This window comes from Ammospiza nelsoni, chromosome 6 (genome assembly GCF_027579445.1).
Source record: "Ammospiza nelsoni isolate bAmmNel1 chromosome 6, bAmmNel1.pri, whole genome shotgun sequence".
Lineage (NCBI taxonomy): Eukaryota > Metazoa > Chordata > Aves > Passeriformes > Passerellidae > Ammospiza > Ammospiza nelsoni.
The window spans coordinates 49,336,304-49,359,304 of NC_080638.1; the positions used below are offsets into that span (position 1 = coordinate 49,336,304).

The following is a 23,001-nucleotide window of genomic DNA, read 5'->3' on the forward strand; positions in this document are numbered from 1 at the left end:
CCTTTCACATTTGCAATTGCATTCACTTTCCAAGAAAGTCTAACTTTAAAAAATAATTTTATGCAGTTAAACTTCTACATAGTGATGACAGACTAAAAAGCTAAAAGAGTAACTACATAAATTTCTCAAGAGCAATATATAGCAGCATTTCATTTTATCATTGAAAAGGTACTTGTATTTACATACACCCTCTTGTTTGACAGGTAATAGAAAACTGCAGATGGGCTTGAGCTGAGACTGCTGATTTGAATATTCCAGAGCTTTTTTGGGGAAGATCTGCAGAACATTGTCTTCCTCTACCACAACACCAAACTCTACATCCCAGGGACACATTACCCACAGGCCAGAATGCGCTCCAAATCCAGGTCTGATTTCTGCAGTTCAGGCACATCCTTGTATAAAACTGAAAGTATTGGTGTGTTGCAGTACTGAGGGACAACACAGCTGGGGCAGCCAGGTCCCAGAGCGAGACTGCATCCGTGCCTGGGAGTTACCCACAGACACAGAGACCGAGTGGTACCAAAGTTTTATGTCCAGACAAGACACCAGGGTGTAAATTTGTCTTTGACTTCATCACTACTTTCAGCACAGAGGTAAATGGAGACATACAGGTGAAGATATGACACGAAGGAACGTTTTCAGGAGGTAGGGAAAGACCAGCATCTCAACTAGTCTCATCACCTTTATCCTAAGGGCTACTTGCTGAGTCTGACCTGAGATCCTACATGAAATGAATTTGGGTAGATTCAGCTTTGCTTTAAATAATCATCAAATCATGTAATGGAAGGTATACTGAACTGTATGCTGAACTTGGCACCACTGTCAGCCCGAGCTCAGGAGAGGCAGAGACTGAGGTAATGTGGGCACAACCAGCTACCAGACCCTCAAAAGTGGTCCTACAAGCCAGACCTGCAACGTCCTCAGTGCATCAGTTCAGGAGACTCAACACTTTGAGGGAACAACACTAACCAGTGAAAGAAGAGAATTTCAAAGGGCTTCTAGTCCTTTCAGCACAATCCTGCCCCAACACTCACACCAAGATGTAAACAGTATCTTTCCTGTAGGAGTTTCCCTGGAGAATCAGCATGAACACAAAGAAACAAGGAGTTTCACAAAGGAACACTTTTAAAGATAAAATAAAAGTGTGGCGCAAAAAAGGAGGCTAATTATGAAGTCATAATGTTTAAAGCACTTCTCTTTCAATAGCAATGCTAATTGCTAAAATCTTACATTTTAATTTCTTCTGCCTGAAAACTTCAGCCATGAAAGCTGCATAGTCACCAGACCACAGATAAATTTCTTGGGATAAGTCACAAGTTCAGGGCAATTTTGCTTGATTGTTTAACAGAAACCTTTGTTCCCTTTGTAATAACAAAATAGTAAGAATGAAAGGAATGAAGCATCAGCGTATGAAGCTGCACAGGCTGGAGAAGCACATAGGTGACACATCTCTCCATGTAGAGGTAGACACCTCCCATTTAGAGGGAGATACCTCCCTCTGACCCATCTGTGATAAACTACTGCCACTCTGGCAGATCACCTTCTCCTCAAAAGATCCCGCTCCAGAAGCTTTTTGTGACACTCAGTTCAAACACAAAAGTAGGGGAAGAGAGGAAGAAGAAGGAGTGGGAGGCATGGCAACGTGGCTTTCATGGGATGCAGCATGCAGTGCTTATGCCTTTGCGAGGCCTTTCCTCTGGGCAGCCCAGGTGGGTGAGCTGATCCTCCCCTGGAGCAGCAGCAAGCCTGGAGAGCAGCCTGGTTTTCTCTTCTGGATCACTGATGCGTGCGCTGTTTCTGAAATGAAGTCCTTGGCCACAGAGCTCCCTTGGTTGCCTCATTTCACCCACCTTGCATACTCTGTGTGTGTGCTTTGAAAGTTTGCCACCTCCTGCGCTTGGCGGGCTCCCGGGGATTATACGACCGCATTGTTATCAACTGTTTTGTTGTTCTGGGAGGAGGTCATTGCATATTCCGACCGACTGGTTCCGTTCTCTTCTTTTCTCATTGGTTTCCTTGGGTGAGCCACGTTTGGTGATGTACAGGCAGGGAAGGGAGAGAAGAAAAACAGAGATCAACATCCTCTTTGTCAATACAGATCAAAAGCCAGGACATGTAAGGTACATAATAATACCACCAAACTTCTGTCTATTTTTCCCTTTCTGAACACAGTCCAAAGCAGCAGATAATTTTGTCAAGTATCACAGTCCACCTGCAAGGTGACATGTCTGATCCTAAGGTGTCATGATGTGGTTTTGGTGTCCCCATGCCAGTCTGTTAATGGATACAGGTGTCCCTGTTGCATGAGATGAAGGCTGCTGGAAGGAATGTCTTCCACTGCCACCTGCGTCTCTGGGATGCTGGGCTGGGTGCTGGGTGGGCTCTGCCTTGGGGCAGTCATGACCTTCCTCCTCAGAGTGTCATATCATTCAAACTGGGATGATGACCAGTAATGTCCATCAAGGACCCAAGTGCCTCACTGGTCATGAGAACACCACCGTGTTCAGTCACTAGGAGCGACCAGTGCAGATATGTACACACCTGTGGTGACCACCCCAGACAATCTCCACAGCCGGTGGAGAAAAACAGGTGCTTTCAAATACAGTTCAGAACAGCTTAAAGTGGATACCCAAAATATGTCAGATGCTTTGTGCCCAAGGCACTTGTGTTTCCCTGCACTGTCAGTAAAGGCAGGCTAGTCTGCTAGCCCAGATAGAGGTGGGGTTCTAGGGGTCTGAGCTAGAGACTGAAACATGGTGCCTGCTGTGACCTACCATACCCAGCACCATTGCCTTCTTGTTTTGTTTAGTGGCCACTCCTACTATTTGCTAACAGAGTCCAGGATCACTGTTAATTGTGAGAAAATTCAGGAAATTCTCAACAAGTGCAGAAAGCTATCAAGCATCTGTACATTACAGAGCAAAATAATTTATTTAGGATTTTATAGTTACTCTGAAAAGGGACACCTGAGCTTAAGTCCTATAACAGACCATGTTCCATGGACATGGAACAGACCACTTCCCCCCACAACTTCCCTTCTCAAAAGTGGCTTAACTTGAAGCTTTAAACATAGTAGGAGGAAAAAAGCTTTGTGCTTTCCACACAGATATTTCAGACATGAGTGTCTTGAGTTTAAGGTGTTCCTGTGGGCAAAAAGAGGACCAGATACATGTACTACAACAATCATTCTCTGCTATTGTTCTCATCAATGTTTAACAAAACAAACAGCAATTATTACAAAATGGTTAATGATATTTGATTTTAGCAAAGTATTAATGAAAGCTCTATGGAGAGTGATTACAGGTAGGTAAATTTGTTTGCTTGTAATCTCAAAGAAAATACTTCTGATTGTGATATTTTGTGCCTCTACCTGGTAAGAGTTAAAGCTTGTTAATATTAGTCATGATTGCAGCTATTAGAGAATGGAAATGGAAAAGGAGACCAAGAGTTAAGGAGACCGAGGGCTTTGATAAACTGTTTTTCAGTGCTCAACATGCAGCGCCTGTCTGAATCTGAAACAAGGTCATGGAGTCTTTCTTCTGAGACACTGAAAGCACACATCCACCACACCACATCCCTGACAGGAAGAATGGGGAATCTGATGGCAGTGCTTATTTCTTGTCAGGGCAGGAAAAATGGAGTGGCTGTCTATACATCTCTGCTGCTTTCAAAAATTCTTTTGTTTTTCTTTTCTCTCAGTTCCAAACCTATCAATAATTTAAAAATGAAGACATTTTGGCCACTGTTACTTGCTGTTTTTCTCCTATTTACTCCGTCTTTCTTTGATCTCCTATATTTCTGCCCCTCTCCAGTTCCATTTTCTTTCCCTAACTAGACTTCTTTCTTTATGTTAAAAAATGTCTTCCTCTCATTTTATCTACATTTTCTAGTAGTGATTTTAAGATGCAGTGCTTCAGTTGTCCTGAAATTTGCACTCTCCCTTCCCTGGGCTGGTGTCCCAGCACAGACCTGGGTGGTTTGGTGAGATCTCTCTGCAGACCCTGCTAAACAGGTTGCCAGGGATGTCACACCACTGGCACTTGCATGCAATGGAAGAGTATTTTTTCAGAGCCTGCAAATAGGGGAATGGAGATTTTATCAAGGTTCTGCTTCTGCCTTGTGTATTGCTCAGGGTTGGTTAGTGCTAGCAAAACAAAGCACTCATTTCCCTGAGTCTCAATGAAAAGACTATTGTTAGATGCAAAAGTTCAGGCTTGGAGACTGCTCTGCTTAACTCCTTCTCTCCATTTGTTTTCAAATGCACAACAGGCAGGGATTTGGGGTCAGACTTGCCCCAGGTACATAATTTAAATCACTGGCTTGGCACACTGGTATGCACTTGTCACAATGATGAAATTGGCCCATGTATTTGGATAAACAAGGTCATTTTGGCTTGTTGTGATTTTTCAAGTGCCCTCTTGCATTAGGGCATTGGTTCTCTGTGTGCCTCTAGTTCTGAGCCACTAACTCTTTTTACTCCAATTTTTGTTCACTGTTGAGATCCAAGCATGCAAAGTTTCTTGCACACCAAAGAGAACCCTTTTATCCTATTTTCTGCCTAATAAGCCAAATTGTGCATCATCTTCCAAAGTGTAATGCTCCAAGCTCCTTTTCAGATTATAAGCTATGGACACACATTTATGCATTTCCATTCCAGGGCTGCTCTTGATTGGTTAAGGGATGTTTCAAATTAGTGAGGAAATGAGTAGGGAACTATTCATGGCTGTGACATACTCACTTGGTGGCAGGCAAAACAGGCTTTTCACTAATAAGTGGTTTGCATTGTTTTGACAGTATAATTTGCTATACATTGTTTAGCAAACAAATTGGGTCTTCATGCCAAACATCTCTCAATGAAACTCTGGCCATGCAACTCTGTACAGCTTAGCACACGCCTGAAATGGTGCCTCAGAGTCCATAATGACCTCTCCACCATGCATGCATTAACTTGTGCGAGTCCTAAAATCAAGAAAGGATCAAACAGCTGTTTAACAGTGTATTTCACACATCAAGCTAAAATTTCAGATGAAGTTCTGATCACATTGTATATCTTATTTATCAAAGAATTTCATACTGGCTTGTCACATTGGCTTGTACCAATCCTCCGCAGAGTCCTGGATAAAGGTCAGTGCACATTCAAACACAATTTTTATGTTCTATGTTTAGAAAATTTTTTAGAGGAAACATAGTTTTTGGCCCTTTATCATGTCTAGTCACAAAACTTAGTTTGTGTATTTGACAAAACCCTCCTTGCCAGCTTTGGCTAATGTGTCAATATGGCATAGGCCTACTGTTTATAAGGCAATTATGTGGTAGAGTACTAGGAAAGGGCTTCACCTTGTGTCCCATTTGTACACACTTCAGAAAATCTCTGTCTATGACTACTCAGACAAAATCAAGTAAAAACAGAGCAGACTATTAATTTAATCATGACTTTATCACACCTCATTATAGGTGTGATAAATTAAGCTTTGAGAAGAATAATTTCACTTTGACATGGGAACAGAACTTTTGTCCTGAACTGTAAAACTGCAAGAGTTTAAAACTCCCAGTGCAATCCACATTTCATACACTTCCAGGTGCTTCATGCTTGAAAGGGATGAGAGTTTAGAATAAAACCTGATTTCATGAGACAGCCTGAGTATTGCAAACCTGTTTCTGCCAATTACCTCCATGGCAATGTCTCTGTTGAGTGCCAGAGCATCCAGCCCAGCATCTGGGAAGGCTGGGTTCCAAGGAAATCCAATTAAGCTAGGAAGGGGTGACCTTGGGCTGGCAGCAGAGACATGCCAGGATCTCAAATTCACCTCCTCCTGGGGTTCCCATACCCGACTCAGCACTGCCAGGAGACACCTGTCTCCACTGGGGGATTTGCTGCCCTGGATTATTCTCTGGGGAAATACATATCCTATTTCTTCCCAAACAGCAATAGAGGGTCATTCTTCTTTTCAGGTATAGTTAGAAAAGGAAAGACTGGTTTTTTGGTATGCATTGTTGGAGGGGATGACCATTACTCAGAAGTTCAAAGTGAAACTTCACTCTTCACTGAGCAGTACAAAATTGTAAATTGTAAAAGCCAACTACAAAAATCTCTCACTATGTACGTATATACATGAAAGATTGCACTGTATGGGTATCAGTATCAGCTGACAGATTTTACCAAAGGTGAAAGCTATGAGGCATCTCCCTACTGTCTGTACAATTGTATTTGTGCCAATGTAAGGGGTGCACATGCCAAAAATCCCTTTGTGTTTTCAGTTCCTCTCAGGAAGGTGCTTTAGTAGCATGTAAAGAGCTTGTCTCTCTCCTGATTGCTGTTTCACTCCTGAACAAAGTTCTCTGGGCAGCTCTATTTGGCAGCCCCATTTCTGGTGCTGACATGTGCTGGGTTGAGTGCCAGTCTCTGGGGCAAAGTGGCTGAAGGGAGAAGGCAAATCAGGGAGAAATTTCACTTGCGTGTGCCGTGATCTCAAAACTCTTCTCCACAACCATACTTCATTAGCTATCAACCCACAAAAGATAACAACTTTCAATAAAGTTGGGTCTCATACAATACACCCGTTTGCTTCATAGGATTGGTCTGTCCTCAGGGGACATATAAATAGAAACATTCAGGAATATCCAAGCTACCTATATACCAGTAGAGATCAAGCTGCAGTGGCATCTTCCTGGGTTACAAAAAGTCCAGGAATCAGGGTAGATTTGGATTACCCTATTTGTGTAGTTTATTTCCACTCAGCTTAATCTCCAGGGACAGGATGCTAGCAGAGGATGCTGTGGCAGCTCTGCAGAGAGCTCCAGGCTAGACTTCACTGCTTGAAGACCAGACACGATGATGTGTGGGCTACAGTCACACTTCAAATGCATCCCTATTTAGCAGACAGGAATGGAAGAATACATTTTGTCATGTTATTCAATTACTAGACCATCACTCTGCATAATCTGAATGTTTATAAGAACATAAAGAACATGAATGGAGGCTGTTTACAGCTCAGTACTGGGGGAGTTCATCAAACAATTGTTTGATTCATGATGGCCTCAGTCATCAGAGGGGAATCACCTTCCATGAGAGCAAGTGGTGGGACAAGAGAAGTTGCTTCCTAAGACTGGTTTGTGAACAGGACTCCTGCTGGAGGAGCTCAGTGCATTGACAACAGTTGCCTTCAGGGACACAGCCATTAAATTTGTGTGCAGCCACACATAACCAGCCTTGCTGGCCAGCCTGGTGCTATGGCTTAGACATATGGGGCTCATGTTGGAGGAGGACACTTCTCTGGTGAAAATCTTCAGAATCATGGAAGGAGTCACATTCTGACTTCCACCTTTCACTGTCTCAGAGACACATGAAAAAAAATCAGACTGGGTACATTTTATTTGACAATGTGAAGACAGAAGTCAAAGAAGAAACCCTAAGGATGAAAATTCTCCGGAACCTTAGTTTTTCTCTATTAAATTAGCTAATGGCCATATGTGACCATCTATCTGTCCAGAAAACAGGCAGTACACTATTCATTACTCGTGGGAAGAGGTTACCGGCTCTACTGCCTCCCACATACAAAGCAAATGTTTTACAGTTATAATAAAAAGCAGCTCCATCTGGACAACTTTTAGCAACACACTCACTACAGCTCAGTGTTTGTCTCCTAAGGCTTTTACATGTATCCCCCATATTTCCATCTCCACTCAGGTTACACAGATAGTCCAGCATCTAAAAGACCTATGAACTGTCTTGTCCCAGTGTTTGTTACTTTTTATCACAATATATGATTTTTTAACTTACTCTTCCAAACTAGAAAGTGTTATAGGTATCTTGGATGATATTACCTGCAGCATTTGAAAGGACTATGTCTATTGGTTTATTTTCAGTTTTAGACTTTTGATGGAGTTCTCCTTCTTCCAGCTGCACTGCCCCTTTGCCCCTTATGAAAACAAATAAAAACTATTGTATGAATCAGAAAAGGCCATTCTTTCCCTAGAGACCTTTGAGTACTTCAATCTTAGCCAAACTGAACCAGTGGTCAGATGATAAATAATATTTACAAGAGCAAGTAATCATACAATTTTTAACATCTTCAGACCTTGTCTGTCTGTCTTGTGTGGAGAGGGGGAGGAAATCTGTGCAAGTGCTCTATATAGTGCTAGGATGATTATGCAAAAAAGAGAAAGTCTTTCACAGCTCTGGAAATCATGTTGCAGGATAGCTTGACATAGCTCCAAGATAGCAACTCCCAAGGAGAGCTTCTTCTCTTTGACTGTTCACGTGAGTGTTTTTTAGCCTGTGATTTACAGCTAACTCGGCTCTGCCTCAGCCAATTTTAGCTGACCAGCTTCTGGAGGATATTTAAGCCCTGATGGCATGTGGGCGATTTCTGTTTTGGGCTGGTTCACACTTGAATTCCCCTCTCTGTGCATGGATTGAGCCTTGGTTGAGTGTTTCTCTCATGGAAAACCAATCCATACTGCTGGGCAGCCATTCAGCAGCACTTGAGAGGCTCCCTGGGCTGGTGCACTCGGGCTGCAGAGCATGGGGGGCAGATCTCTTCCTGCAGAAGTGCGGCTCTCTCAGCCCAGTCACTCTGGGCATGTCTAAAGGCAGGATCTGGACTGTTCAGATTGCAAGTAATTACAGAAGATTGCTGAGCCACATGTGAAATTTAAGAAGTGGAATTTAGCCTCCATTTATTTTCAGCAGTGCAAAGTCAGAGTAATTCCACAGACTTTGTTTTACTTGAGGAGGATTTGTTCTGATGTTACACAGGAAGAAGATCTGTCCCTGGGAGACAAAGGTGATGGATGCAATCCCATTTCCTACAAAGTCTTCAATTAAGCTAACTTCACAATTATGCTCCTACATGAAGCCTATCTTACGGAAGAGAAGCAGCTTTATTATTATGATGCTGGACAATTAATTGACATAATTGATAAAAGTACTTTCAGTGACCCCTCACATAATAACCCCCTCTTTGCATTCCCTCTAATGATCTTTAAAAGGTTTTATTGACTGAGGAATATTACAGCTGACATTATCCATTGGGTAGAATACACTGTCAATATGTTTCATTATAAAAGGAGAAAAATGAATGAGACTAACGTAAAAAAATTAACTCAATCCCAGCTTTTCATACTGGCAAAAAGCTACTAAACAAGATAAAAATAAATTAAAAAATTAATTTAAAAAAAAGACATTCAATGCAAGAAATAAAGGCACTTTGAACAAAGCCAAATCATGTCTGGAGGATGGTCATGGCCATGGCCATGCCTGGTAGTGGACTGTGCACTGGCAGTGCCCTTTGGGGATGAGCTGGGCACGCTCCTGCTCCTCAAAGGCCTGTCCTGGTGCAGAGCAGTGCAGGCAGCTGAGGCACAGTCATGGAGCTCAGTTCATGGTGCACCCACCATCCTCTGCTAAGCACTGCAGGACCAGCCTGGGATTGGAAAATCTATGTTCCACCCAGAAAAAGGGGATTATTTGTAACTCTACTGCATTAGGCATGATCTGTCCCCACAAAACTGAGACATACATGTTCTCACAGGTGCTGGCATGGGGGCAACAAACCTATCTGCCACTCTGTAATACAATAGCACCAGTGGAAACACAAAGCTAGAGCTCCCTCTTAGTTCTTTAAAATTCTCTAGACCTTCTGGAACAGGTTGAACAACTATTCAATGCTTGCTATCTTCAAAGTGCTTAACAAACATTAACTAGGACAACTGGAGAAACATTAGAAGGTGTCCTTACAAAAACATGTCCATATTGAAAGGGAAAGTGGAGGAGTCAAAAAAGAACAGGAATTCCCTACCATGTTTGCAAAATGAATGGCTGTTGATGCCTGTGCTCTGGGTCAGGGTGGGCACCAGTACTAGAAAAATGTGGGCTTGAAATAAGGGACAGAGAAAGGAGATTGAGCAAGGGCTGCTCCTTCCTGCTCTCTTGCTCTCTCCCAAGGACAGAATGCCCCTCATCAGTCAAGTGACTGTAGAAACTGGCATTTTAAACAATGGACTTTTCCATCCCCCAAATTATGGCACTTTGTGTCCAGATATTTTGCTGAATGCAGATAACTACCTTGCCATTTAATCACTGTCAAACATAGGCAACAACTTCAATGATGGAAGAATGAAGAACGAAGCTACTGCTGTTTCACAGAATCATTTAAATATAATTTCACGACATTATTTGCATAGTATGATAAATTTCTGTTGAAATGAACAAAAATTCTTTGCAGATCTTCTGTTACAGAAAGAAGAGTGTCTGCAACACAAATAAATGCAAGGAGCTGAGAAGAAAATCAAAACTCATAAAATTAACTGACCTTTGCAGCTATCTACATCACTTTGCATTTGAGGCAATCTGTCTCTGCCTTCAACCAGACTGAGACCACTGATTTTTCATGCAGCTGCTTCTGGCTTTCTCTACTCACAATGAAGAGTCTTCAGAGCCAGATCCTGCTCTTTGCAGGATAGATGCAAACACAATGTCCATGGACTGCACAGGATGGTCCCAGCCTTGCCATGCTACAGGTGTGCAATGGGACAAGTCCGTGGAGAGACAGAGAAACCAGCAAGTCCTGCTCACTTTGATGACCATGCAAAGGTTTGGTTTTGTGCAGCTTTAGACTATTGTAACTGGGGACAATTTCTGAGGAAGAATTTGAGTTCAGCCAGCCTCCACACTGGCTTCTCAGGGCTCAGAGCAAGTGAAGGAAAGAAACTACAGTTCCAGCTGCTTGGGAGTATTAACAATTTTCATAAAGGCTTCATGCCACTGCCTCAAAAAGCAGACATCAAAGGCAGCAGAATTTCTCCACGTGGGTCCTCTTTCAAAGGCTGGAATGAAGAACGACCCTATTTTCCCACTCCTACCTCTCACACAGCTGGGACCAGACTCTTTACATACACCTGTTCACACACATCAGACCCCTCTGTCCTCCCCATCACCTGGCATTAGCTTGGGGCATGGATGTTGTGATGCCCATCCCCATGAATGATCTCTGACATGGCTAATTAGCCAACAGCTCCCCAAGATGGGCAATCCAGCAGCATCATCCTCCAGCCCAGCCACGCCAGAGGGGGTGGCCACGTGCCTGCTGATGAGAGGACTCTGGGGTGAGAGCAAGGCAGGGGTGCCATGGACAGGGACCATCCCAGCAGATACCACGCTCTCCCATGGCAGCTCTGCCCACGCTGCCCCAGTGAGGGTCTCCCATCACCGCAAGGCTCTCGAGCGGGGAGCTGAGTGCTGCTTAGCAACCCCACAGCACGAGCAATGCTGAGCACTGAGTACAGGGTTGTGGGCAAGGAAGGACAGAGGCAGCAGGAATCAGACTGTGCAGCCCCTCAAGCAGGGGAAGCACAGCTCCGAGGGGCTCAGGTGTGGCTGTGGGTGATGTGCACCCCGTGAGTGTCACAGATGTGCAGAGGGGGACCCTGTCTGTGCCTTTGCTCTCTGCACAATGCAGCTGTGGGCAGCAAACAGCAGGGCAAGGCGAGGGGGTGTGAGATGTGATCTCCCTTCAGCTGGGACCCCCAACACCAACTCAGCTCACCAGGAGCTGCAGTTGTTCAGCCAGTGGAGAAGTCAGTCAGGTTTTACTGCTTGTACACAAAATGCACTGCAAAACCTTCACAGAAATAAGGGGCAATAAGGCCAGCAAGGAGGTTTCCATGGGATTATTTTTGTGCACAGGGAATTTCTGGGTGATAAGGAGCTAGAGCATGGATCTACACCCCCACCCTACTACCATGGGTACAATTTTCTCTGAGTCATAAAAATATTGAGACTGCAGGCTGCTAGGTTCTTGCAGGTCCTAAGCTCAGTCATAAACTCAGATACTCCAGATAATCAAGACAGAAAGTTTATTCAAATGTCTCTACACACTGTGCTCGGTATGCCACAGACACAGCTTTGGCTTTTCACCCTTATGGTCAGCCACAAGCACCCTCATCAGCTTGCAAAAAGTATGACTGGCTAAAAAATTAAATGAATGCGTAAGAAAAATATATTTGTCTTTAGGAAAAAATGCAATAAAAACATCATGGTGAGCCTTGCATCTCTCCTATATGCTTCAAAACTCTAGTATTAACTTGTTTCTTCTATTTGTGTTGGGGTAAATCAGGAATGCTGCAACCAATGTAATGAGACCAGCATGAGCATTATATTCTGTCACAAGTGTGTAAAATCCACCCATGGCTATCAGAGTTGCATTGAGGCAGTAACTCAACAATGCTTGGCTGTATGGGTAGACTTCTGCCCATTCAATGTGGCGCCTGCATCTGCAGTAGAAAACAGAAAAAATGGCAAGTTTGTTTCTGATTGCACTGAAAAATTCATTTGTCACATGACAGACCATAATTCTCTACAGATTTCTGTTGGCACCTTTGTCAATATATCACAAATTAGGAGTAAACAAGTGCAAAATGATCCATAAGAGACTTTTCTCTGAAACAACTGGACCACTTTTTTTATGCTAAGGACTTAAGCCTCTTGGAGGCTTTCAGTGTTCCTGGCTATGAGAAACAGTGGAGCATTTAATCCATTTATGACCACAAACTTTCTCCCTAGCAGAATTTGTGAGTTTGTATAACTTAGAAGAGACAGAGCAATCCTGCCCTACAACAGTTACAAAAACATGTGGTACTTACAAAAGTCTTAGACTGACAGCACTGGAGAGCAGATCCTTCTGCTTTTCTGACCAACACATTTTGCACAGACAGGAGCAAAACAAACTGCTCTGCACAGCAGAGCATGTGGCTTGGCTGAGCCATCTCTCCAAGTAAAAGGCTATTTTATCCACTTCACTCATCAGACCTTGAACTGTCAAAAGAGTCTAACAAGTAGTTGCAATACTTTTGATATTCTACTTTAAAAAATTACACCAATCCTTCTCCATCTTGATGTACCCAAAAACATCAGGCAGCACACACTACCAGTCCCCTGTCCAAAATCCCCACTGATGCCACTGAATCAGCAGAATAAATACAGCAGAGCTCTGGCCTCGGGTCAAGCTGTAAAGCTCTTCAACAGCTTGTCTCATAAACACTACCCTCAAAAGTTGCACAACCAACATCCAGACTTCAATACTGCTTGGTAGAACAATTGATTTTCCTTGTATTAGCACTCAGTTTTCATCAAGCAGTGATTTTACGAACTCATTTCTTGATGATTGAAAAATGGGATCTCCTGCAGAAAGATTGGTTGCTCAGGGTATTTAAATTGTCTTTAGTAGATCATCTGCAGCATCATTCCAAGGATGGGAGTCAGTTCACCACTGGGAGATGACTGGGCATAGAGGGAAAGCAACACATGGGGATGTTGGGCTTTGGTTAGAGGTGACAGAAGACCTGGACAGTGGTGTTCAGTGGTTGATAGTCCTGTTGCTGATAAACATCAACATTCAGACTGTGGAATCAGGCCACAATGCAAAGATCTTTCCTTACTTTTCCAAAATATTAAAGTCTGCCTTTTTCTCAGCTGCCCTCAGTAACATTCCTGGGGCATTTCTATGATTCTTAGGGATGACTTAGGGATTGATCCCTTTTGCAGACCTGATCTGATCTGGCACCAATGAATTGCATCAGAGGCACAGAGATCTGCCCCCACAGACCTTCTTCTTCCCTTTGGGCATCTCCCACTCAAACAGTAGTTCTAAACCTATCCTTTCCACCAACTATCTCACTCTATCTTCTGAGTAATTACTGTCTGTCCCTTCATCCACAAGGAATTAAGGCACCAATTCAGTACAAACTCCTCTAATGTGTCAGGGAGCATAGGAGAGATGAACAATTTCAATTCACCTTGACCTGTCTGTCATCAGTCATGTTGTGAATTGCTCTTCAAAGCAATTAAGTACATTTAGAATTCGGTCTTCTTTTCTCAGGCTAAACAAAACACTGTTTTGTTGCAATTAATACTGATTTTGGACTAGACAATGCTTAGTCTCAGTGGCTCATAGGAGATGACCATGTAGAGGACTACACAGCTCTTTCTCTTTAAGGGGAGTGAGTGGTACAAAACTGGCTGGGGAAAAAGTGCAGGGCTATGACCCTTTTTAGTGGGACACAAATCCCACCATGGGGCACCCTCACCACAGCCCCCACTGCCAGTTCTTGGCCTCCTTAGAAAGTCTCAGTGTCTTCCCCTTGCAAGTATCTTGTTAAACAAAGCCAAATTTCAGAACCTTGCTCCTGCTTCTGAAACCATGCAGTATACAGGGGCCATAAATCATACACAAATGATAAGCACCCTAAAAATATCTGAGCAATGAATTTTAAGACAGTTTAAATATGACCTGTCATTTTATTTCAGTACAATATTTTCTTCCATTTAATTATTATTTGAAGGTGAACTCAGCACCTCCTTAAGGAAGTGCCTATGTAGGCATTTGTGGCACCTTTTTCTCAGACTATGAGACACATATAAAAGTGGCTTCACAAAGTTAGAACAGTGGATAAAAGGTATATCATGTAAAGCTTAGCTATCTTCAGCCCACTTTCCCTGCTGGTCTAGCAGGAGGGCTCTTTGGCAGCAAACCCTGCAGTACATCTGAGAACAGATGGATCCATCCTACCTGAAATCCAGCAGAACCAAGGAGCCACATCACCAGGCACAGTGACCTGCTCATGGGTCATCTCAGACCATAGGGCTATTCCAGAGATACTGAGAATATATTTTTCACATGTTTGAAAGCTATCTGAAACACTCTCTGACAGGCTGAATAGGTGGCACATCACTTGTCATAAAGACCAGGATGCTCAGCTTTGCTTTCCCCTTCAAGGTTTGACAGATGGCTCTGTTATCTTAATTTTATACAGGGAGTCAGGGATTTATTTTTCCCTTTTATGTAAATATCTTACTCCCCTCACAGACACTGACACACCAGTGAGCTGCAGAAATAGGATTACACACTGCATGTCCCGCTCTCCCCCATCTCACTTGCTTATTTACCAAACAACTCTTGTTAATCCTCTTTACTGTGTTTACTTCCCTCTTCCCTATAGTCTTAGTGTCTTCGGTATCTTAGATTTAGGTACTTGCAGATATTAAAAAAAAAGCTTAAGAGGCAGTCACCTCTAGAGCTGATTAAAATCAATTGAATTCCACTGATTGTTTTTGGATCTGCATTGATTTACACCAGATGAAGGTTTGTTAGGGCATTCACAGTGCACATTCCCAAACCCAAAAACCACATAATACTGAAATAATCTGGTTTTCTCCACCCTGTGTTAGTTTATGGATTGTCTTTAGACCGCCTGCTTTTACTTCTTGATTACAGTCTTTGTGGAAAGAGTGAGAATGGCAGGTTTTCACAAAGACATGGTAGAGAATGACTTGGAAGCATTCTAGATTTTGAAGCAGTTATTCATCTACTCTTTCTATGTGTTACAGAAATCACTGGTTGTGAGATCACTTTTTTATCCATGAAATGTATGGAAAAGTCCCACAGCTTACATTGAGGCTGAGCCTCTGACAGTGATTAAGCCTGTCCTAGAAATCTACAAATGTCACAGATGGTGCTAACTGACTATTGCTATTTTTTTTCTGATGTGCTACGGAAAATATTCTTAAAAGAAAATCTAAATTTTTTTAAAAGTGGAAATACCCCTCTAACACCAAGACCACAGAAAATAGCTATTTCTCTACTGCCAAACTGAGGGTGCTTTCATCATGTAGCCATGCTGCAGCCCAACACAGTATCACGTGTGGTCTCCTCTGGTGCTAGATCCATGCAGCAGCACACATCTGTACCTGGTGTGCCAGTCATGTATGTCCAGTGCTGCTGTCACCAGCAACACACAGAGGAAATTAAAAAGTTGCTTGAAGCACCTTTGAACTATCACTTCATATGTATCTTCCCAAAGTTCAACCCACCTGGGTATTAAAGTTGATGGATGCAACTTGGTGAAAGTTCCCTCACAGACCAGAGAGGTGAAATCCATTCACTGGATGGATTTCAGCATTTCTTAGGACCATTTCATATGGAAGAACCTGAGCGTTTCCAGGGTGGATGCAGAGATGGAGGTGGAAGTGTATTTGCTTGGTTCTGGTAGTTATTATATACAAAGCAGCACCAATCTATGAGGCTGTATTTTATTACAAATCACTTTAGTGCCTAAAGTTGGTGATACATTGAAGTTTTAGCTTTTATGAGGGAAAACAGACTACCCCAGAAGACACAGTTTATATATAGATTGAATAAAAACACAGTTGAGTTATGATACCTTGAGGTCACCACCTCTCTTCCTGCTACAGAAAAGCAGACATAAGAGAGTTTGACTGGGTCTGGCCCTTTGAAACCAGTAAATGAGATTTCAACTTAAGCACAATAGGATTTTTCTTCTTCTTTTTACTCCAAATTTGATTCTTATGAAAGTGAGGGATTAATACCACAAAGCCAGACTCAATGCAAATAAATCCCTGCCTGCACTTTGCTACTAAAGCCTTTAACCCTTGTCACACCCTGTAACTTCACTCCTCAGCACCTCTTCAGTGGAGGGAGGAGACAGATTTGTCAGAGGTGCTGCAGTGACAGAGGTTGCAGGAGATGTGCAGGAAGGAGGGCCCGGGAGGAGAAGGGCAGAGGAGAGCTGGGGATGAGGAAGGACAGGGCAGAGCATGGTTATGGGGCCCAGAGCTGGGAACACACTGGAGGAACTCTTGGCTTTTGCGTTACCCAGATTAATCCCCTTCTCTTTCTCTAGTCACTTCAACCTTCCAGCAAAAAACAGAGGGAAGGATTTCTCACATTAGCTAAAGCAAATTCAGCTCAATGATATGCAATAATACTGTGTGGAAGCCAGAGATGCTTTTCTTGTGAAGCGTCTGATCTTATACCCAGCATATATTGACAGATATCTTTTACAGTGGATCAAGAAATCTGAACTACTGGGGAATGCTGCCAGGCCCTTCAGGGCATTCTTTTAGCAGAACTGTCTTAGCAAGGACTCATTGATGAAAAGAAATGCTCTAGTTACCCTGTAAAATTATAATTAATATGATTTTCTTTCATAGCTGTCCATTCCACATCTGAGCAGTTTTCAGCTTAGCATTTGTCAGCAGCGTGAATGTCAAAATTAAGAAGATCTAAGAGGAATTTTCACTCTTTTCTGAGCCTAATGCCTGTTCAAGCAGCTGACTTGCAGGTTGGTATTCATACTGCTGACAAATAATGGGTGTCCTCATCAAGAATCAGTATTATTTTGCACTGAAACAAAGCGTGAGACTGTATGTGAATTCCCCAAACCTTTGCATGGCAGCTCTAAATTTGTCTCTTTTAATTTTATTTCTGTTCCTCCCATCTATGGCTCCTATCTACCAGCATCACAGCAGATTTGAAAAGCAGTTTCTCATGAGGCACAAGTTGCCCTGTAGAGTTTCCGCTCTTATACAGATACTTTGCAGCTTTGACACAAATCATTCACAATTTGGCAGTGGGTGCAAATTGACAAATACAAATGAGTAGCAATGGTAAACCAAAAACTACTGGTGAGTGTGAGAAGTGTGAGACTTTGCACTATTACCAATTCAATTGGATGCCAATCTGAGTCCTCCAAAGATAATTTTTCAAGTGCAGTTGCTAGAGTGAAAGCTGTCCAGGTCCCCCAAAATAATAAACATTCATTTTAGCTAGAATAGCAAAAATACTTATGCAAATTTAATAAGATCTAAATTAGAGACTTTCTCTTCTTGCTGGAATTCTCCCTTTTTGATGCTCTTTCAAATCCTGCATAAATGTTTCAACAACCACAAAACACATCCAATGCTCCACCATTGTGATATCCCCACCAAGGCTCAACAAAAATCTTACAATCATGTTCCATGCACATAATATTTTTCATGAAAAGTATTTTTACTTATTTTCCTTTTTCCCTCACTCCAAAATATTCTCACTCAGAAATCAGGAAGTTCAAAAAAGCTGTCATTTAATCCAAGCTGAGATTCAGATGTCACTGCAGCGTCTCGTGAGAGCTGTGGATGGCAATCTTGCATTCTCTCCTGCAGGCTGGGTCACCTGGATGTACCAATAGCTCGCAGCCAAGACCCTCACAGTATAAAACTGTGACACAACAAACACTCAGATGTGGGATATTGTCAGAGTCATACTAAAAACAATAGAGGAGAAACGAATCTTCATCCATCTGGCTACAATTCCCACAAATTATTTTCTCTTCTGAATCAACCCTTTGGACTTGCATTTGCAATCTTAAAAAGGAAATGTTAAAGTTTTGACCTTTTCCATCAGAAACAAAAATTTTTATTTAAGAAATTATTTTCACTCATTTTTCTGTGTAGCTGAAGTCAATATTTCTTAACTACTTGAGGCCTAAGCAAGTGCAGCTATTGCAAAGACAGTGGGCTGAAATGGCCACTACACACTGTTGTACATAGGCTTCACAGAGGCTTTTACACTAAGAGAGAAAGGTTTTCAATTTCATCTGTAGGTTATAATTTTGAGGCAAGAATAAATTAGAAGTATAGTCTCCAAATGAAAAAGTACACATATTACCATAGATTTTGAGTTATGAGAGTTTACATTAATTTGAAATGCTAAAATTAGTAATGGACCTGGGCAAAGAATCTCCCATGCCACATGTAAATTTTGATCATTACCAGAAGTAGTGTTCAAATACAAGTAGTACAGTGTTTCCTACCTCTACTCTTGGCCAAGCCAAAGCTCTCCACGTTCACCAGCAACCTGCAGCAATTTTTGTCTTTGGGCAAGTTGTTATTAATCTGAACAATGTAGCTCTGTCCTGTTTCTAGTGTTTCCCTTCCTTATGCCCATGAGTGCATTGAACTAGACCCTTTACACATGCAGGATATGGTACATGAAGTGACTTTCCGATGAAAACACACACTGGCTACAGGATGCATTTTGCCTTTTGGATGCCTTTAAACTAAAGAAGATACCATGAGACAAGCCTTGGGTCAGCATCTGTGAGCCTGCCCTGCCCTAAGAACAGTAAAAGCTTCTGGAGCCTTACCTTTTTATGGCTTTGTAGCAAATGATGACAACTACAAAGAGGAACACTAGTGTGGCACAGCATACTGCAATGATAATAATCAGGCCTGGCCACCAGGTCTCTTCAGTGGGACAAAAGGTAGATTTGGGAGCTGTAAAAAGAGAGTGGAAAAATACATTAATTCTCCCAAATCAACAGGGTATTAACAATTATGCTTCAGTCACTCACACAGTAGCACTACACCAGGATCTCAGATACATGCAAAGATGTTATTTCACGTTTAGGACCCATTTCTCTCTTTTCCCCCAGCAATCAATTTCTCTTGTTGGTACCAAATATTTCTTGTCACAGTCCCCAGATGACCAAGTTCTCTGTGTCAGTGTTATCTACAACCTGGTACCCAGCACGAAGGAGAAAGGCTCAGCTCTGCTACCCGAGGGAAACATCATCCTCCTCTGCATTCACCATCTCCAGCTGCATCTGATTTAATTTTAGAGAAGGATATTATGCTGATAAGAGCATGTTTTCAAACCCTATTAGGGGAGGTTAGTTGGGAGCCAAAGCAGTGCCTACCAATCTGTATTGTAGCTAATATTACTGTAACCTTGGAGTGAGGAAGGGGGTTTTGTTTTAAAAGAATATAAGTTCTATTACATTTCTTAATTGCTTTCAGAGTATTATGGTTGACAATCTTATTTTCCTTTACCTTTGAATTCTAAGCCAATTGTCAAGATATGTTAACACTAAGAAAAGTTAACTTGTGGAAATATAAGCTGCTATTACTATTATTATTATATTTTTCTTATTACATTTAGGGCTAGAATTGTCTATTTAAGTACCACTCAAAACAATAAATATTTTTTATCTGGAGACATTTAGTTAAAATATTTTCCTTCAGGGCTATCTTCCTTTTCCCATGCTTTGAGGGGACACATTTCCTGAAAGATGGTGAGTAACAGCCAATGCCTAGAGCAATATCAGTGCATTGCAGAGGGAGGAGAGAGCCTAAGTACAGCCCCTGCAACCATGTAAATTCCATGAGAATTTTGGTCACCTTAAGTGACATTTAATAATTAATCAGTTGGTGAGACTGTCTTTATCTATATTCTCAACTAAGTAGGTGAGAGAATGAAATATAGCAAAAGGCTCTTTTATGAGTCTCGTTGTTTAACTCGATATTCTGAATGTCCAGTACACATCACAAAGAGCTGCACAAGATAAAATGTCATCAGTCCAGTATCATTTATTGTGATCTGACATCTCCTCTGTTTGATTAGGAAAGATACACATACACTTAGATTGTCACTCAATAGATTAAATAATGAATGACACAATTCCTGAGAAAACTTTTTTCCAATTGCAAGATGTATAGAGGAGTTGGCCACATTCACCCCAAGGAGTCTACAGCGGCACCTTAGGAAAAGGCTAGGTAAAGAACTATAAGAAGCAATTAAAGTATTAAGCCAAATAGCTTGACAACTAGTGGTTCCCAGCTTCCTCCTTGGAAATGTTCACTTCTAGAGCGCCCCAGCAACTGAATTTCTACTTTATTACTATGTGAGTTAAGGAAGTCTGCTTTCAGTGGGTGATGGAACTATTTACTGTATTTTGATAAAGCTAATGATTTTAATATTCTCTGGAAGTTTTCAGTGTTGTTAGATTCCAGAACAGAATGCATTTCAAAGATGACAAAATGTTTGCATGAAGGAGCAGGCAGTGTCAAGGTCAACGCTACCCTTCAGGTGCTGTCCTGAAAAACACAACCGGGAGCACTGAAGTGAAAGGAAAAACACTGATCAGCAGGTGCCATGTAGAATTTGATGACAGCACTGAAGACGGGAGAAGTGGGGCTATCCTTCTCCAGCCCTGGTTCTTCTTCAAAGGCAGGATCAACCAAACTAGTCAGAAAGCACAACAGTGGTGAGCCTAGGCTGCTCTCAGCACAATAAATGACACTGACAAATGGCAGAGGCAGGATACAAAGCCAGGCTTGTCACATGTCTGTACACCATGTAGTTCTTGATGGTTTGTCACAGTATTTTTCCATGGAGAATAAACCACAGAGATCTATGTGGGATTGAATAGTAAACATTACTCCTAGATGCAGTCATTAATGACAGAAAAATAAGAATTGCTAATGTGGAAGTGATGCCTAATCCACCTGGCTCAGTTCCTTTCCCCACTGGTCCAAACTGAACACTCAAAAAGAAGCACAAGAAATCATGCTGGAAGCTACCAAGCTGTTTCCTAGTGACTCATGGTTTCATACAAATTTAAAAATTACTTTATATTTCTACTTCTTATTAATGCAGTGCTAATCTTGTTTTCCTTTGAAATGTTCTTTTCCAATAAGCTCCCAGTTACATGTGCTTTTCTGCCTTTCTCAATATGTGTTCACATACCCCTCATACCCTGGCATTTCTATGTCCTTAATGCATTTCTCCTCACAATTATCCTCTGAGGAAGAGCTGCATTTAATCCCCTTATGATGGGAAAGCTGAGCCTGGCCTGCATGGATGACTCTGTGTGCAGCAAGGGATGTCAGCTGAGAGGGGAACTCCCAAAAGAACCAGCAAGGTGCCTGGGAAAAGCCACATCTTCAGAGAGACACTCCTAGTGAGTCCCACACTGAGCTCTAGATGCCAGGGAGGCATTGATGTCCCAACTCCCTTGGGCTGGGGAGGTTCTCCACCTTGTGCTTGTCCACCAGATCCCAGCTTATCACCTGCACCTGGGGAGAAGGGCTGAGCCCACGGGTGTCAATGAGCTCTCAGTGATGAGAAATTAGCCCAGGTCAGGGCACCTGCAGCACCCTCTGGCACTGTGCATGGAGTAGCAGTGCATTTCACAGGCACTCCCTGAAAGAGCACACACACAGGTCCCAAACACTCCTCAGGGAGATACTGACATCACTACACAACACACTGAGCAGACGATGAGCACACATGTAGATCTCACACACTCCTCAGGGAGATACTGACATCACTGTGTAGGGGGATACAATATAAGCCATTTGTTGTCATTATAGTGCAAGAGTCCTATTGTCATTACTTTGCAAGGGTTCCATATTACTAGAGTCTCATACCTTCTTGATGTTTCTCATGGATAGCTCCTCCAGGCACTGCCTCTTCCTTATCCTCACAGCAACCAACTGACTCCAGTTCCTCTCAACCAACCCATCCACTCTTTTATAACACTCTTCTTACTAGCTACAGCTGTGACCTGTTAAAAACAGGCCTGTTCCTAATCTTTAATAATTAGCTCAGCTGCAATTCTTCAAGGGGTAAGATTACTTTCTATACTACCTTTATTTACTGATATTGTATCCCCCTACATCACTACAAAACACACTGAGCAGAAGATAAGTATGCATGTATGTCCCAAATGCTCCTCAAGGAGATACTGACATCACTACAAAACACACTGAGCAGAGGATGTCCCACACTACCTATAACACTGTCAGTGTCCACTTGTTTCATTGTCCTCACCTTTGATGAAGTGCAGGACAGCAATTCTCCTGGTTGCCTCCTTGTTTGTACCACCCCTTTCAAACCCATTATAAAACCCCAAAAGCTGTATATTTCAGAGCCAAACTGTGCCCTTTCCCTTGAGCAAAGAAGGAAGCCACAGACTGCTGTCCCTCACAGAGGTGTGCCTGGGGAGTGGAGGACACCCCTGGGTGCCACAAGTCCCTTTGTCATCCCACTGGGCTGCTGAGAGCTGAGGGCTGGCCAGCCTGGCCACAGAGGAGGCTCTGCGATGCTGGGGTTATGAAACCATAAAGCTACACACAGAGTAAGTGTGGCACACATAAATTGAGTTAAAAGCCAGAGAACCAGTATGTCTCAAAATCTAACTATAAATGGAAAGTCACTGCAGGAAGAATGTGGTTTTTAACAGTGACCTCCCCCTTCAGCCCCCAAAATAGGGTGATGAAACTGATACAGTTTGCAAATGACTCGGGAATGCATTCAACTACAAATGGAGACAAACATATTTAGATTAGAAATAGGGTAATTAAAATTAAGGATAATTAGTCAT

At 42.4% G+C, this 23,001-nt stretch overlaps 1 protein-coding gene across 1 annotated transcript in view; it reads right to left on the bottom strand.

Annotated features, from left to right (window-relative positions):
* Positions 1-1,065: 1,065 nt before the first annotated feature.
* The window catches only part of PRIMA1 (proline rich membrane anchor 1), a 46,556-nt gene continuing 24,620 nt past the window's right edge, over positions 1,066-23,001 (bottom strand). Inside the window, exons 3-4 of the mRNA XM_059474672.1 lie at positions 18,982-19,111; positions 1,066-2,015 (exon numbers count right to left, since the gene is read on the bottom strand). Coding sequence (XP_059330655.1) covers positions 1,916-2,015; positions 18,982-19,111 — 230 coding nt within the window. The 3' untranslated portion in view covers positions 1,066-1,915. The remainder of the gene's footprint in view (positions 2,016-18,981; positions 19,112-23,001) is intronic.